A 17,679-nucleotide genomic window follows, 5' to 3' on the forward strand; every position below is an offset into this window, starting at 1 on the left:
TGAGTTTATCTTACTGGGATTCGCTGGGCTTCTTAAATCTATGAATTTAAATCTTTTACCGTATCTGGGAACTTACCTGCTTTATTTCTTCAAAATATTTTTTCCTGTTTTGATTCCTTTCTCCTTTCCTTCCTGGACTCTAATGACATGACTGTTGTCATTCTCCAGTCTCTGTTCTTTTGTTTTTTTAATTTTCTCTCCGTTTTTCAGATTGTATAATTTCTACTTACCTATCTTCAAATTCACTGCCTCCCTCTCCTGTCACCTCTATTTGGCTTTTGAGAGCATCCAGGGAATTTTTTATTTCAGTTATTATATTGTTCAATTCTAAAGCCGTCATTTGGTTATTTATAGAGTATATATATTTTTTTCTCTTAAGAACTTCTATCTTGTCATTTATTTTAAGAGTGGTAACCTTTACCTCATGGAGGAAGCTTATAACAGCTGCTTTAAGAACATTGGTAAATTCTAGCATCTGGGTCATCCTGGTACAAGCAATGGTTGATTGTCTTTTCTTTTCTTGAGAATTGACCACATTTTCCAGGTGTTTTATAGGTTGACTTTCTTGAACATTTAAAATATTATAGTGTGAGATTTCGGATCTTGTTAAAATCCCCTGGAGAATGGTGAGGGTGATTTTTGTTTGTTTGAGCAAGCAAAACTATAGGACATGGGAGGTGATTCCTATCATAGTTCAATTCTTGAGGCTTCTACTCTCCTTCCCTGGGTTTATTCTGCACATGCACAGCTCTGGGTTGAGTTCACCCAGTAAGTTAGTCTGGTTGTCTAGCTGTCTCCTTTCCAGGGTCTGCCCCATAGTTCTTCAGCCTTTAAGCTTTTTCTTTTTCTAGTTTCTCTGGTCAGAAAGACTAAGTTTCTTTTGGAGTTGTATTTAGCATCCTTCACAGCACTGGGACTGGGGTTCACACTCAGGTCACACATGTGAGAGAAAAAAATAAAACCAAGAATATCACCACCTTGTAGATTATTTCTCCAAATTTGACTCCCTTCCACATTCTACCTGCTTTTGTTTACTTTTCAAAGTCCTCAGATAGTTGCTTTTTGTATTTTTCCCATAGTTTCCCATTGTAATCAGTGGGAGAGATAGATTTTAGTGGTCTTATTCCAATTTGGCTGAAAGTGGAAACACCTGGTACTATATTAAATCAGTAGGGTTTTGGTAAACGTTTACCAAGCTGAAAAATGATGGAAATAGATTTGAATTTTGCCTTTTTGTTTTTTCTTTCCACTCTCTGGAAAAACTGGTGGGTTATGAAGTAACCAGATAAAAAGCAATAAGAATCATGAAAGGGATCATGGATTCATGGAGAATCAGCATGAGAGAGACTTAGAAATTATTTCTTTTCACACCTAAAATAAATTCTGGACTCCTTACCCTAGTTTTCCAGGCCCTGCATGAATTGGTTCTATCTTTTCAACCTCACCTTGCTATACCCTTCCTTTCTTATAGGTGACAATCTTCAGACCGCAATAACAGTGGCCAGAAAGTCTGGAATGGTTTCTGAAAGCCAACAAGTCATTCTGATTGAAGCGAATGAAATCACTGGGTCCTCATCAGCCGCTATATCTTGGAAATTAGTAGAAGAGAAGTCCATTGCACACAGCAATCAGGTACACCTAAAAACAGACTTCTCTAACTTGGCTCATAGTGTTGACTTCTGAGCAACTTTGACTGGCAGAGATGTAGAGGTGACCTAGGGTCAACAAATTTCCCCAAATGTCTAACACCTATGCAGTTCGAAGAACTCATCCATTTCTCATACTGTTCCTACTGAGCTTTAATGTATAGTGTCGTTGTGGGTCCTGGAAAGGATCCATTATTTTAAGTGTAATAATGTTGGCCCTATAGGAGAAAAAATGTAGTAAGGGGGACTGTGAATCTAATTTCTCATCCTCCTTTTGCTTGCTAACCATCCCACTGGGTCCTAAGGAGATTTAGTCCCTGGGAGAGAAACTGCTGTGCACATTGGAAAATTAGACTATGTCTTTGGGCTGGGAAAAGAAAGTTTTATCCATGTATTCCCAATCATTCAGTATCCTATCTCTATTGTGTCCTTGTGGAACAATATTAATTCTGTAAGAAAAAAAATGGTAATTTCTCACTTCAGGGAGAGACTTGTTAAGCTGTAGTGCTTTGTATTTTACGCTTGAATTTTGTGAAATGTGCTCTTCTCTGGGACTCACCAAGATCAAATCAGGATGAGAACAGGACATGAGTGTTATTCTCCTATTCACTAGAGGCTGTGATGTGCAAAGATTGATCCAGCAAAGACAAAGTGTTTCTCTGAGGAATTGGTGCTGGAGTGTGACTCTTAAAGAGAGACCCCAGTCTCTCTTAAAGAGAGAGGCCAGTCGTCACTGCCTCTCTCTGATATACTTGTGGTCCTTTACCACTCTATCAAGTGTCTAAAATAACTTGTGTTTTGCTTTTGCAGGATAATTACATTAATATCAAGGAAGAAGTCTCTGATCATGGCAGAGAGGGAAGTTACCATTTTGCCTTAAGTGGAAAATCCTTTCAGGTTATAAGTCAACATTTCAGTAGCCTACTCCCAAAGGTAAGTTCTAAGAGGGTTATCAGTCTCCCAGTAAAGATGCCAATGAAGTCACTTACAGAGCATGTTCTTAAGTAATTTCAAACTTTTAAGTAGGTAAGAAATACCTATTGAATGTGTCATAAAGGGGCAAAAACATTTTGTTGTCTCATTTCTAGATAGGTTTAAAATTAGTAAATTTGATTAGCCCATTTCTCACCATCTAGAGAAATAAAGTATTAGGAGCTTCTCAAGTCATAAGGATTGCTTTTGGGTGGCTGTCTTCATACTGCCATGGTGAGGGGTCTAACGGTGAAGGGGAAATCCATCAATTATAGAGGAAAGCAGCCCAAGAAAGGAATTCTGTTAGGTTTTTGATAGAGAGTCTACACAAGAAAGGGTCAAAGATAACAATTTTCTGATGAAGAATAAACCCATAGCAGGGGCAGGTAAGTTATATACATAACAGGTGGACAAACTAAAGAAAGATTGTGTCTAGTGTAATCCAAAGATAAATTATTTGTATTCAATTGCTTATCATCTTAGGCACTGTTTAAGACAAAAAGATTAAAGACTAAGCTGAGTTACTTTCAAGAACAGCAAGGAGCACAGAGATCTAACAGAATTCAGACTCTGTAGAATAAAGCTCAGGTGGATGGAGCTGGTATACATTTATTATATCTCCAAACCACCAATGTTCCATAGCCAAAATTAGACTTGGGATATCAGCTGAGCTCCACAATTGGTCAAGCCCAGATGGCATGGTTAAATCAAAGACCACTAATTGTCACTATTTCATCATGAGGCTGTTTTTCCTGCTCGTTCTGAACAATTTTCTGAGAAGCTGTTGCCTCCTTTCCTTTCCCTAGGATGCTGACCTCTCGATATCTTGCAATTTCTCATACTCTACTGGTTCAAGATTCCATTAAGCTCAGGAATTTTTGACCACTTTCTTGATGGCAGTTCAGCTAAATATCTGAAGGTCATCATTTTCATCCAATATTTTTATTAAGCAGTCATCTTGACTGATTTTTGGTCTCCTTGGTCGCCTACTTGATGACCAAGGTCTCAATGTCTTAAAAATAAAAAATAAAAAAAAAAAAAAAAGACTTCTTGGAAACAAATTGTGTTTTGCCATTCATGGATGTTATTTTCCAGTCAGCCTTCTAAGTATTATCAATTATCTCATGTATGACCAACTGACGTGATATAAAGTTTCTCTTGGGTTCCTTACAGATACTGATAAATGGAACAATCTTTGCAAGAATGTCTCCTGGGCAGAAATCCAGTCTGGTGGAAGAATTTCAGAAACTGGAGTAGGTTCTTTACCAATTCAGGTGGTATGAAGTGCCTGGAGCATGACAGTCAGGGAGAGTGTAAGAGGTACAAGAAGTCCCCTAAGGCAGTGGTTCTGAACCTAACTGCCTATGACAGTCACCCTGGGAGCTTTGAAAAAATAACAGTCCCAGGACCCCACTGTCCAGATATTCTAATTCAGTTGTTCATGTGGGGCTTGGACATCAGTGTTTTTTCAACGCTCCTCAAATGGGTCAATTTTGCACCCAGAGTTGAGAACCACTGGACTAGAACATATGGGACGTGAAAGTGTGTGGTGAGAAATGAACCTGGAAGGATAGTTTGAGTTCAGCTCCTGAAGGTACAATGACAATTTAGACATTATACATTATCATCACAGCTGTGACATAAGGAGATTCGTATGGCAAGGGATTCACATAACCTTAAAAATACTGAAATATTTATATGGCAAAGTATCTTCTCTGTCCTGAATCAGAATAATACTTCTCTTTTAACACAAAGGATCTGCATTAGAGAATAGGCAGTTCAAATAAAGTGCCCATCATTTGAGACCCTTTATTTCCTGTTAACAGAACCCATGGAGTCCTGTAAGTTTTCTTCATTTCTGGTGCTGGACCATATAGACATGACTCCTAATCTTTTTCACTCCCACTTCATCCCCCCTGATTTAGTCACTAGGCAAGCTTCTTGATTCAGAAAGTCCTGTCTTCTTAACTTGGTTGAAAACCTAGATAGTAAACTAGTTGCCTTCATAGGACAGTGTGGAAGGCAAGTACAGCAAATCCTATAAATACTGTCAGAGCACTCCTACCTTAAAAAGCACACTATCCATAATCTTTGTCAAGAATTAAAGCCAGCAGGATGCACTCACCCTCAAAGAGCGATCCTGACGCAGGAATATATTTTCTTTCTTCAAAGTCTGGGCATTTGTTAGTTGAGTGACTGCTAAAATGGCAAATTTCCTGCCCTGTTACTATTTACAGCACCAAGTAATTTTCGTTTATTGTTTTAGAAATCAGAAGACACTTTTCCCTACAGCATCTCACTGAATACTCATAACACTTTGTAGGAGAGAAAAATAATGGCCAAAATGGTCAAGTGATCAGGTCAAAGATCTAGATCTGGCTTCAAATCTGGTGCCCTCTCCACTGTGCCATGGTGTTATGTCATATAATTGTGAACGTCCCATTTTACAGCCAACAAAGCTGCTTTCTAAGCAGTGAAGTACAGAGTCTCCCTGAAATGCTTGGAGTCAGGATGGTGTGCTGGGTTTCCTAATCCATCGGGGAGCTGTAGAGTCACACTTTACTTTTAGTCAAACTGGACCCTTCAGAAAACTCCCTTAAAATAAAGAATCAGAGTGTCCCCTAAGTAACGAAGTTCATTTTATTATTTTTTTTAATTAGAGAAATGAGCAGTTAAAATTGCTTTGATTTCCCCTACAATTGACATGGCTCCCTTTTAGTTACTTTGTAGGTATGTGCGGTGATGGAGCCAATGACTGCGGGGTAAGTAGCTGCCGGTGTGTGGGGCCATAATCACACCAGGACACATCAGGACTTACACTTAATTGCACTTGCCTGGAGTCCTTTAGACATAATATCCCTGGGATACACTTATCTCCATTCTTCTTGATGGAAGAACTGACGTGGAGGGTTTGGGAGGGTTTTGACCAAGGCCGCCCAATGACTCAGTGATCAGTATACTGACTTCTTTGGCCAGATGTCCCAGTGTCGTCTCTTTGTTATGCAATAGGCAGAACAAATTCTGGTCCCCTCCTGGCTCGTGCTTGGGTCCACGGGCCATCCTGTAGCTAGCTTGACAAGCTCTTCCCGTGTGGCCTCAGGGGAGACATCTGTGAGTGTGCAAGCAGAGTAAGCTGACTCTTTGCTTTCAGGCTTTGAAAATGGCTCACGTGGGCATCTCTTTATCAGAACAGGAGGCATCTGTGGCCTCACCTTTCACTTCTAAAACTCCAAACATTGAGTGTGTACCTCACCTTATCAAGTAAGTAGACGCTTTCCACCAGCACTGTTTTAATCTCTCTTGACTTTTAAGTTCAGATCCCATTGTTCGGCCAGGGAAACAACGGAAATTTTGTGTCCCTGGGTGGGGTGGGTGCTTTGCAGGACAATGCAGTCAGCCATTCTACTCCTGAGTGGACTTACCAGCAGTTAAAAATAACTGTGGGAGGGGCGCCTGGGTGGCTCAGTCAGTTGGGCGTCTGACTTGGGCTCAGGTCATGATCTCGCGATCTATGAGTTCGAGCCCCGCATCAGGCTCTGGGCTGACAGCTCAGAACCTGGAGCCTGCTTCGCATTCTGTGTCTCCCTCTCTCTCTGCCCCTCTCTCACTTGTGTTCTGTCTCTGTCTACCAAAAATAAATAAATGTAAAAAAAATTTAAAAAAAATAATAACTGTGGGAGAGTAGTGGCATAATGAAAACCACTCAATAGGTTATCTTTAGAAAATTGGAATCTGGAACTTTTTTTTAATTTTAAAGTTTGTTTATTTATTTTGAGAGAGAGAGAGAGAGAGAGAGAGAGAGAGAGCATGAGCAGGGGAGGGGGCAGAAGTAGGAGAGGGGCAGAGAGAGGGGGAGAGAGAGAATCCCAAGCAGCCTCCATGAGCAAAACGGAGCCTGACTCATGGCTTGAACTCACAAACTGTGAGATCATGACCTGAGCTTAAATCAAGAGTCAGATGCTTAACCCACTGAGTCACCCAGGCACCCCTGGAATCTGGAACTTGTAACTGCTTTGAAAGTGTTGATCTTATTATTGTTATTTTTACATATATCTCCATAGGTGCTTTATAATGGGGGGTAGAGACAAACTTTCCTTTCCCCGATTGCCCTCTTTTCCTCTTGCCTCTTTATGCTTCTTTGGAATATCCTTCCCATCCCCAGTTTTCAAAATATTAACTCATCTTTGCTGCTTCTACTAAAATCTCCCTTGGTGCTTTATCTGTACCTCCCAGAAGATGTACTTCTGCTGTATTTTATTGGGATGATAGAAATGGTTAGCACTGTGGCTGCTTTGGGTGATTATAACTAGCATGTATTTACAGCTTGTGAAGTGCTTTAATACCCATTATCTTATACTTCCAAACAGCCTGGAGATGTCGGAGTGGTCACTATTTCCTTTTACAAATAAAGAAATGGAGGTTTAGAGAACTTAACTGAGGTTCCCAAGCTCACACAGCCATATAGGATTAGAAATTATGTTAGAACTGATGGTATTTAAATGTTTTCTCTACAAATGTCATACTATTCCCACCATATTAAAATGATGATTTTGCTGGCTCCTCCCAAATTTTTAAAAATTTATGTGTGTATTTGACAAATATTTATAGAGCAGGCACTTAGTGCCAGGAACTGGTGGAGACCCTGGAGACCCAGAAGCAAGTAAATCACACATTCCTTGACCTCATAAAGCTTTATTCTGGTGGAGAAGTCAGGCAATAAACACATACACAGATAAATCAAGGGTAATGGGAAAAGTAAGAAGGCGGCTGGGGGGGTGGAATTGGCTGCTGCAGGTGTGTGGCATGCGAAAACCCTTTCTAAGGAGGTGAGAGATGACGAGAAACTACCTTCTGGTAGAGCAAATGACAGCAGCTGAGCCCCAGTACAGGGAAAAGCCCACTCTGAAATCAGGCTTTGGAATCCCAGGAAAACATTATGACCAGAAGCAAATTTAAACTCGTTTCTTTCCAATGAAAGTGATAAAAGTGGCATCTCATAAATAATCTATTTTATGCTTTAAATATATACCATTTACTCAAAGTCCACCAACAGTAACGGAAACAAACACGTTCGTTGTTTTCAGTCTATTTAAATTCGATATATGATGTATTTGAGCATAGACACTGTTTCAGTGCAGTTTTAGAAAAAGCGGGGATGGCCAAATGATTTGAATGAAATGAAACACCTTCATGAAAATAGCCCCCAAGCCTGCAATCTTATTTAAATTCCTTAGTTTACAGATGAAGAAACTGTGACTGACAGAAGGAAATGACCTTCCAAATTACACTTGTGAGTAGGTACGAGCTCTAGGACGCATCCCCAGGTCCTCTGACTCCGCTCTGACATGATGCCCACAGAGAGCACGAGGCTACCATGCACTCTGGGCTCTCGAACTGGACCAAGGCTGGGGGGCTGGGCCGGGAATTGGTCTTTCCTGAAAGTCTAGTCGTTTAGCATACTGACAGGCAGCTCGCTCTGGCTCGAGGCTATCCAGTCTGTCAGACAAACTGTTGAATAATCAGGCTTTGGAGTGTTTCTCCTAAGCTCAGCTGAACAGCAGAGGCACTGACCTTTCTTTCCATCTCCTTACTCTGTCCTTTCTTTGCTTACACAGGGAAGGACGTGCCGCTCTCGTTACCTCATTTTGCATGTTCAAGTACATGGCTCTGTACAGCATGATCCAGTATGTTGGTGTTCTGCTGCTCTACTGGGTATGACTGGTGACCCGAGCTCCTGGTTAGAACTGAAACAAGGAGTTGCATCCTCCCAACCTGCATGCCTCTTGAGGAAGAGTGCACGTGGGGGAGCTTGGAGGACCAAGGGCCCCTCTGAAACTACCTTTATGGTGAAAGTAAATCAGAAATAGATGCACACAGGAGAAGCTGAAGGTGTCAATTCTCTGACTCTCTGACAGAGACATTTTGTGTGTAGTAGTAGCTGAAGATCAAGGCATAGCACTTTCTCGCGGTTGCTTCTGGCTGCTTGGACGAGGTCTCCATCTTCTCTGTTCCAGTGTGACTCTACCCGAGCGTACCATTCAGTAGCGAGATGATCTGGGACTGGGGAGCTGGTAAATGTTTCAGAGCCGCTCTCCCTGGGACAGCAAGCCCTGGTTATTCATGTTTGCTGATTTCCGTGGTGTAAATATGCCCACCATGGCTGGTTTCGAGCTGCCTGCCTGACGTCACTGAGCATGGAGTTGGGAAGAGGTGTGCACATGGCATGTCATTATGTAGTACTTGCACCCCAGAGTTAGAAGACTTGTAAATATCTTAAAGAACATAGATAACAGCACAATGTAGGAAAAGGATTAGGAAGTGCTGGATTGGGGGTGTTTATTAGCTTTGTTTTAGCATAATGTATTTAATGGTAGATTTGTATAATTTCAGGTTCTATAATGGCTGTGTTTAACAGCCAGTTCAAAAAAATAATCCCTGAAAACTTTGCAATCGACTCTCATGAGCGAGTATAAGCAGCCTACTGATGATTCGTTAGATTCATCTCTATGTCCTGCCCTCTTGCTTCTGGGCTGAAGGTTTCAGTTTTGTTATTTTCAGATTGCTTATGTCTTTTCCCGCTCACAATGAATGAGATGGAGAAGGAGAGGCTGTGCACAGAAATTTGGTCCTATTTTGGAATCCCAACAACTCATGCTACAAACTAGAGTTGAACTTGGGTCATCTTGATCTCCTTTCCACTAAAAGGGGGGCAAGGAAGCAAGTTACTTGAAATCAGTAAGATCTTAACCTTTTTTTCCCCAAGAATATCAAGGATGCCTTATCAGGACTTGCTAATAACACCCAAGACTGCAAATAGTGAGTTCAATTATTCTTTTTCCACTGGTAAAATTTGGGTAAGATCACCACACATTTGTCTCTTGTTACTACTGGGAACTCACTGTCCTGTTGTTCCAGACCAAACCCTGACTTTCTGCTAGCAGGTAGAAAAGAGATCAGAGATGGATCTAGTAGAGTAAGACATCTCCCTCAACAGGAGGATGTTGATGTACAAAGGACCCAGCCTAGAAAGCACACAAAGGTGGCCTCCTGGTTGGAGGGGGTTTCACAGCCTTATCTTTGGTACTTCTACCAACACAAACAGGACCCTGGCCACACCTTCTTCTTGTAAAATCCCATGTTGCAGGAACAAAAATGAATGCAACTGATGTCAGACTTCATCCAGAGGGTCACAACATTTTTGACCTGCTTTCCTTTTTCTTTTCAGGAGACAAACAGCCTTTCAAATTACCAGTTTCTGTTCCAGGATCTGGCCATCACAACTCTTATTGGTGTAACAAGTAAGACATTTTTGAAACTTTCTTGGCTCTTCCAGAAGGGCTGGTCCACTAGGAGGGACACCAGTTGCAGCCTCAGGGATATGGGACTTACGCCCAAAGATCCATTCAGAGAGGGAAAAAGGAAATAAGAGCCCCATTTGTGAGTCTTGGATTGAAATAAAAGTATTAGCCATGGAAAAGCTGGCTAGTTATTTTTCTGTTTTCCACAAAATACGGGGCTTCCATAATGGTCATTAAACTTATTTATCTATTTATTTGATTGTTTGTTTATATTTTGGGATAATTTATTGCTTTTCATTTTTTTTTAATATAATTTATTGTCAATTTGGCTAACATACAGTGTGTGCAATGTGCTCTTGGTTTTGGGGTAGATTCCTGTGGTTCATTGCTTACATACAACACCCAGTGCTCATCCTAGCAAGTACCCTCCTCAATGCCCATCACCCATTTTCCCCTCTGTCCACCACTCCTTCCCCCCACTACCCTCAGTTTGTTCTCTGTATTTAAGAGTCTCTTGTGGTTTGCCTCCCTTCCTCTCTGTTTGTAACTATCGTTTCCCCCTTCCCTTCTCCCATGGTCTTCTTGTTCAGTTTCTCAAGTGCACTTTGAAAATCAGGAATGCTGTCTTCAGTATGCTTTCAGGTGTAATTATAGTTAATATATGCCCAGTTTATAGAGGCTGGATAGCTTTTATGCTTTAGATCTTTTTTTTTTTTTTTTTTTTTTTTTTAGTTTATTTATTTGCTTTGAGAGAGAGAGAGAGAGCAAGTAGGGAAGGAACAGAGAGGGAGAGAGAGGATCCCAAGCAGGCTCCATGCTGTCAATGCTGACAGGGCTCAATCTCATGAACTGTGAGATCATGACCTGAGTTGAAATCTAGAGTTGGACACTTAATCGACTGAGCCATCCCGGTGCCCCTGTTTTAGATCTTTAAATCCTAGCCTTTGGGGATTTTGAATGAAGATTAAAGATAATCTTGCCATTAGGCCACTCCCATTTCCACCTCTTGATTAACATGAATTGTCTTCCCAATTTCCCTGCTGTAGGCTTTCACCCCAACCCATCCACTCCCCACCATCCACCATATTCTCTGCTTTCCTCTCTGTTACATATAAATGCCAACAGCTCCACTTATACGTTTAATCCTACCTCTTCCTACCTTCTTGGGGATTTTGTTTCTGTTATAATCTCCTTCTTCACGGTCATCAACTTTTCTCTGGTCTGCTGGATCAGCATATAAATATATTTTCTTATCTTCTACCAGATCTGGTATTCAACAAAATTATTAGCTACTTATTGAGTGCCTAATTTGTACTACTTACCATAATAGGCACTTAGAACACATCAGTGAAAGGGAAAAAAATTCCCTTTCCTTGCATTCTGGTAAAACAACCTGGTTGTTCAAAGACCTGGAGCCATCCTTGGTTTCTCTTTTCTTTATCCTTCACATCCCTTTGGATGGAGCTCCTGTTGGCTCTGCTTTCCGAAGCTCTGTACCCCCTGACACAGAGCCGTGTCACCTCCCTTGCGGATTCCCACAACAGCCTCACAACTCATCTTGCTTCCCCTCCTCCCCATTTACCTTTCAAAGAGCAGTAAGAGTGTTAATTTTGAAAAGTAAATTTTATTGCCACCTACTTGCTTAAAATGCTCTAGCCCCTGCCTGCTTCTGCTTCACTTACAACCACATTGTTACATTCTTATCCCAGGCACCAGGGTCTTCTTGTCACTTGAGCATTGTCAAGCTTGTGATCACCACAGTACCTTTGTTTTTGCTCTTTGCTTTGCCTAAAACACTCTCCCTTTCCATCTTTATATGGCTTTGGTTTTTTCTTATTCAGATCTTAGCTCAAATGTCACCACCTCAGGAAGTTCACTTTAAGTAGTCACCAAGCCAATTTTTCTCTATCACACAATTGTGCTTTTTTTTTTTTTTTTTTTAGTTCCCAAGTTTTATTCAAGAATTCATACAAAATGTTCCAGATAAATGAGTTTTAATCCGCCTCTTCCTCCTCTTTCTCATCCTGGTTAATCCGGAAGTAACACAGTTTGTAACTCTCTTTGCTGTTAGCAACTACTCGCAATGAATCACAGGGATTATTCTTCAGATATATTTTTTAGGCTTATTTCTTTATTTTGAGGGGGGGGGGAGAGAGAGAGAGAGAGCATGCACAAGTGGGGAAGAGGCGGAGAGAGAGGGAGAGAGAAACAATCCCAAGCAGGCTCCACACCGTCAGTGCAGAGCCCCATGTGGGGCTCAAACCCAGGAACCATGAGATCATGGCCTGAGCCTAAGCTGGATGCTTAACCAACTGAGCCACTCAGGTGCCCCCTTCAAATATTTTTTGATGAGTTATTTCGAACACCATTTGGAAAAAAGCACCTCAGAAGTTACTGTAATCTTGTTTTTGTTCCTTTCAGTGGTTAGAGCCCCTCCAACTGAGATTCCCAGATTTTCCATTCATTTTGATTCTCTCTTGAACAAACTGCTCAAAATTGGCAGCCTCCATGATTCCCTCTTCTACAGGGTGGGTGCAGTCAAGGGCAAACTTCATAACTTGCTGCTTCTTCTTCCTTTTTCTTTTCTTTTTTTTTTTTTTTTTTTTTTGCCCCCTTTCACCAGAAACTTTTTAATGGGCACCATGGTGGCAGTGGAGGCAGAAAGCACAATTGTGCTCTATTTGTGTGTGTGTGGGGGGGGGCGGGTGCCCTTCACAATCTGAAGTTATGCTTTTATCTGTGTTTTTATTTGCGTCTTCCTGCCTCCCCTGTCCCAGAGTGTGTGCGTTGTGAGAACAGCACCTTGTCTATCTTGACTACTGCTGTGTTCCCTGTAATTCTGACAGTGTCAGGTGTATCCAAGGGGCTCAAATCTCTGGAAAGAACACCCTTGGCCAGTCCATACTGTTAACAGAATTCTTCTTATGAAGCCAAGCCTATCTCTATGTAACTTGCACCCATCCCAGCTCTGCGATTTAGGGTGGCAAAGAGCCATCTATGTTTTCTCCCTAGATCAGTCTTTCTTCCACATTTTTCAAAACACCCCTCATTTCAGCTCTAATTGTTCTCTGTTTAGTAACAAGCATCTCCAGGTTTTCCTCTATATTTTGATAAATAACTTGATTATTTTTTGTTCTTATGGTTACTAATATATATTCATTATAAAACAAAGATGGAAAACATTGTAAGATATAACAAAGGAAAAAAATCCATCTTTATTCTACCATTCAGAACTAATGAATTAAAGCATTCTGTATGTATATAAATGAAGAAATTTGAATTATGTTCTCTATATAGTTGTGCGTACATTTTCTTCATTTAACTTTGTCATAAATTTTCATGTCATTAAATATTTTAATTATTTTTTATTGTGGTAAAATATACATAACATAAAATGTGCCATTTTGACCATTTTTAAACATATAGTTCAGGGGCATTAATTACATTCACAGTTTTGTGCAATCATTGCCACTCTTTACTTCCAAAATTTTTACATTTCCCCAAACAGAAACTCTGTACTCATTAAGTAATAGCTCTCCGTTGTTCTGTCAGTGCAGAGCCCAATGTGGGGCTTGAAACCATGAACTGCAAGATCATGACCTGTGCCCAAGTTGGATGCTTAACCGACTGAGCCACCCAGGTGCCCCTACAGCCTTTTATACTTGCTCAAATAGTTACTTTTTTAAAATGTTTTTAGTTTTTATTTTTATTTATTTTTGAGAGAGAGAGAGGGAGAAAGAGAAACAAAGCACGAGTGAAGGAGGGCCAGAGAGAGGGAGACACAGAATCTGAAGCAGGTTCCAGGCTCTGAGCTGTCAGCACAGATGTTGAACTCACAGACTGTGAGATCATGATCTGAGCCAAAGTCAGATGCTTAACCAACTGAACTACCCAGGCGCCACTCAAATAGTTACTTTTACTGGACAAAAGAAAGAATGTCAATGAAGAGGTAGAAATTATAAAAAAGATTCTTTAGAAAGAATTTCTTTTGGCTCCTTTTCATATTTTCTGTCTTTTTATTGACATTTTCATTTTGTTCATACATTGTTTCCTAATTTCTTTGAGCATATTTGAAAGAGTTGTTTTCGGGGCGCCTGGGTGGCTCGGTCAGTCGAGCGTCCGACTTCGGCTCAGGTCACGATCTCATGGTTCGTGGGTTCGAGCCCCGTGTCGGGCTCTGTGCTGACAGCTCAGAACCTGGAGCCCACTTCGGATTCTGTGTCTCCCCCTCTCTCTGCCCCTCCCCTGCTCATGCTCTGACTCTCTCTGTCTCAAAAATAAATAGAAACATTAAAAAAAAGAGAGTTGTTTTCTAAAATTTTTTAAAAATTTATTTATTATTGAGAGACAGAAACAGAGCATGAGCATGGGAGGGGCAGAGAGAGGGGGAGACACAGAATCCGAAACAGGCTCCAGGCTCTGAGCTGTCAACACAGAGCCCGACGTGGGGCTCGAACTCACAAACCACGAGATCATGACCTGGCTGAAGTCGGACGCTTAACCGACTGCGCCACCCAGGCGCCCCTGAAACAGTTGTTTTAAAGTCTTTGTCTAACATATCATATGACTTCACTCATATGAGGACTCTAAGATACAAAACAGATGGACATAAGGGAAGGGTAGCAAAAATAATATAAAAACAGGGAGGGGGACAAAACATAAGAGACTCTTAAATATGGAGAGCAGAGGGTTACAGGAGGGGTTATGGGAGGGGGGATGGGCTAAATGGGTAAGGGGCATTGAGGAATCTACTCCTGAAATCATTGTTGCACTATATGCTAACTAACTTGGATGTAAATTTAAAAAATAAATTTTTAAAAAAGCTGGGATTTGGAGAAAAATAACCAAAGTCTTTGTCTAGTAAGTCCAATGTCTGGGTGTCCTCAGAGGTTATTTCTGTCAACTTATTTTGTTCTGCTGAATATTATAATGTCGTAACTCTGGAAATCCAGATAACTCTGGAAATCCCCCTTCCCCGGGACTTGATGGCTTTTGTTCTGCTAGTTTTTGAAGGCTGTCATAGTCCATTTGTTTGGTGACTTTCCTAAACTATTTTTTGCAAAGACTGTATCAGTTGCCATGTATGGTCAATGAAATCTCTGTTCCTTTAGCTTTTGTTTAGCTAGTGTTTTTGACAGAGATTTTCTTGACTTCCATGAGTGCAAAACCATGAACAAAGAACAACCTCTCCCAGTCTTTGCAGATTTGTTCTGTGCTGGGGCCCTTCAACACTCAGCCAGGCTTGTGCTGAGTGCAGAGATCATCCAGAGCTCAAAACTGAGGGGCTGTTCCAGTCTTTCCTGAGTGGGTAACTTGCCTTAGGTGTGTGCATGGTTTTCTATAGTCCCCAAAATACACATATGTTTTTGAAAGCCGTAATTTTCCAAAGAAACGTTCTTTAGCTTTTCTTTATCGTAGCTATTATTTTATGTCTCAACTGCCATCTTTTGCCCCAGGTGACTGTGGGTAGTTGGTGAGCCTTACAGTTGTTTTCAAGCAGTGGATGCTGCTGCCCTGAGTTCAGTCTTGCATTAGGTGAAACAGAGATGAGCGCCTTGCACCAGTCCTTCAGGTACCCCCAGACAGGTTAGAATGGACATACCCGATGGATGCAGTTTGCTCTTCCTGTGACCAGAGACCAGAGTCCTCCACTGGGAGGGCCAATGACCGACTTTGAAATTGCCACTGAGCTGAGGAGGGGTAGGGCAATGGCAAGTACAGATGTCACAAAGCTTTCCTACCATTTTTAAGTTGCCTTTTTCTTGATTCAGCATTTGTTTGACTTCTGTAAACCTTTGTTGTTCATAGTTCTGAAAAAGTTAGTTTTGATAGTTTCTGCTTGTTTTTCAATGTTTCTGTGGAAGGATGGGACCTTAGGGCTGTCTGCTCTGCCATTTTTTCCGATGTCACTTCTCATTTTGTCATTGAATATTTTTTTAAGTTTATTTAATTTATTTTACTTAAGTTTATTTATCTGAGAATGAGAGAGTGAGCAGGGGAGGGACAGAGAGAGAACAAATCCCAAGCAAGCTCCACGCTGTCAGTGCAGAGACCAAGGCGGGGCTCGAACTCACGAACCACGAGATCATGACCTGACCCGAAATCAAGAGTCAGATGCTTAACCAACTGAGTCACCCAGGTGTCCCATTGTCACTGAATATTTTAAAGCATTGCTTCTTAGTGACTGCCTGTTGTTTCATTATGTAGATGTACATAGTTTACTGTAAGTGATGCACTAAAGAACATCTTTCTACATCTCTGATATTTTTAGCTTAAGACAAATTTCCAGAAATGGAATAACCATGTCAAATGTTATGAACATGTTCCGGTGTTTTCATATTTATTGCCAAATTGCCCTGCAGAAGGTTTGTGTCAGTGTACGTTTCCAGAAGCAGTGTATAAGAGTGTACATTATCATCATGCCCTCACCTATAATTTGATGGGCTTTGCCTATTTAATAGGCAAAACTGAACCACAATTTCTTTATCCATTCATCAGTTGATGGACATTTAGGCTTTTCCCACAATTTGGCTATTGTTGAGAGTGCCGTGGCAATGAGAAAGAATGAAATATGGCCCTTTGTCGCAACGTGGATGGAACTGGAGAGTGTGATGCTAAGTGAAATAAGCCATACAGAGAAAGACAGATACCATATGCTTTCACTCTCATGTGGATCCTGAGAAACTTAACAGAAACCCATGGGGGAGGGGAAGGAAAAAAAAAAAGAGGTTAGAGTGGGAGAGAGCCAAAGTATAAGAGACTCTTAAAAACTGAGAACAAACTGAAGGTTGATGGGGGGTGGGAGGGAGGGGAGGGGAGGTGATGGGCATTTAAGAGTGCATCTTTTGGGATGAGCACTGGGTGTTGTATGGAAACCAATTTGACAATAAATTTCATATATTAAAAAATAGCCAAAACTGAAAGCATTTCATGATTGTTTTTGTCTTCTCCCTGAAGAATTGCTCCTATGACTTGAGTTTGAAGCCATTCATTGTATTTTGTTCCCTCAAAACCCTGATGTACTCCAGTTTGTCAGTTTCCTTGGCTGTGTGGGCCTAAGAAGTTACACCGTTCTTCTGATGAAGAATACAGTATTTTCCTTCTCTCACAAACATAACACTTGAATTTATTTTGTAGTGAATTTGAATGGTGCCTACCCCAAGCTGGTGCCCTTCAGGCCTGCAGGACGGCTGATCTCCCCACCTCTGCTGCTCTCTGTGATTCTCAACCTTCTTCTCAGCTTAGCCATGCACATTGCGGGCTTCATTCTGGTTCAGAGGCAGCCTTGGTATTCCATGGAGATGCACAGGTACTATCACAGCTCTGATTCCAGCTTCTCACATCCTAATTTCCATCAAACATGGTCTGGCCCTTATGACAAGAAGTAAAGGGTTCTTCATTCTTCTGGAGGCGTTGGCTTTCTTTCAAGTCCCTTGGGGAATTTTCCAGTGATCTTCTCTCCTCTGTAGCACAGTTTGAGGATATTATCCATTGGCACTTACTTTTGCCTGTCTTGTGTGATAATGATCCGTGACCTTCTTTTACACCTAGGGTGACCATGCATTATAATTTGCCCAGACATCCCCAGTTTGAGCCTGATATCCCAGTGAAATTTTTTAAATTAATTAATCCTTGAAGTATATTTGGCATACAATGTTACATTAATAACAAGTTATCAATTCGACCATTCTATACATCATTCCTTGCTTACCATGATATGTGGTGCCCATCTGTCACCATATATTAATATGCTATTTTTGATT

At 41.1% G+C, this 17,679-nt stretch overlaps 1 protein-coding gene and 1 pseudogene across 3 annotated transcripts in view; one reads left to right on the forward strand and one right to left on the reverse strand.

The window, feature by feature from the left end:
• Positions 1–17,679, forward strand: part of ATP13A4 (ATPase 13A4) — a 124,021-nt gene that overhangs the window by 93,667 nt on the left and 12,675 nt on the right. For all 3 annotated transcript variants that reach the window (XM_078453119.1, XM_078453118.1, XM_078453120.1), the window contains 8 exons: positions 1,472–1,632; positions 2,457–2,579; positions 3,792–3,871; positions 5,338–5,380; positions 5,770–5,879; positions 8,234–8,330; positions 9,844–9,916; positions 17,054–17,225. In XM_078453119.1, coding sequence (XP_078309245.1) covers positions 1,472–1,632; positions 2,457–2,579; positions 3,792–3,871; positions 5,338–5,380; positions 5,770–5,879; positions 8,234–8,330; positions 9,844–9,916; positions 17,054–17,225 — 859 coding nt within the window. The remainder of the gene's footprint in view (positions 1–1,471; positions 1,633–2,456; positions 2,580–3,791; positions 3,872–5,337; positions 5,381–5,769; positions 5,880–8,233; positions 8,331–9,843; positions 9,917–17,053; positions 17,226–17,679) is intronic.
• LOC132674463 (large ribosomal subunit protein eL22-like) lies at positions 11,911–12,560 on the reverse strand (annotated as a pseudogene).

Source organism: Panthera onca, chromosome C2 (assembly GCF_046562875.1).
Source record: "Panthera onca isolate mPanOnc1 chromosome C2, mPanOnc1 haplotype 2, whole genome shotgun sequence".
Taxonomy (NCBI): domain Eukaryota; kingdom Metazoa; phylum Chordata; class Mammalia; order Carnivora; family Felidae; genus Panthera; species Panthera onca.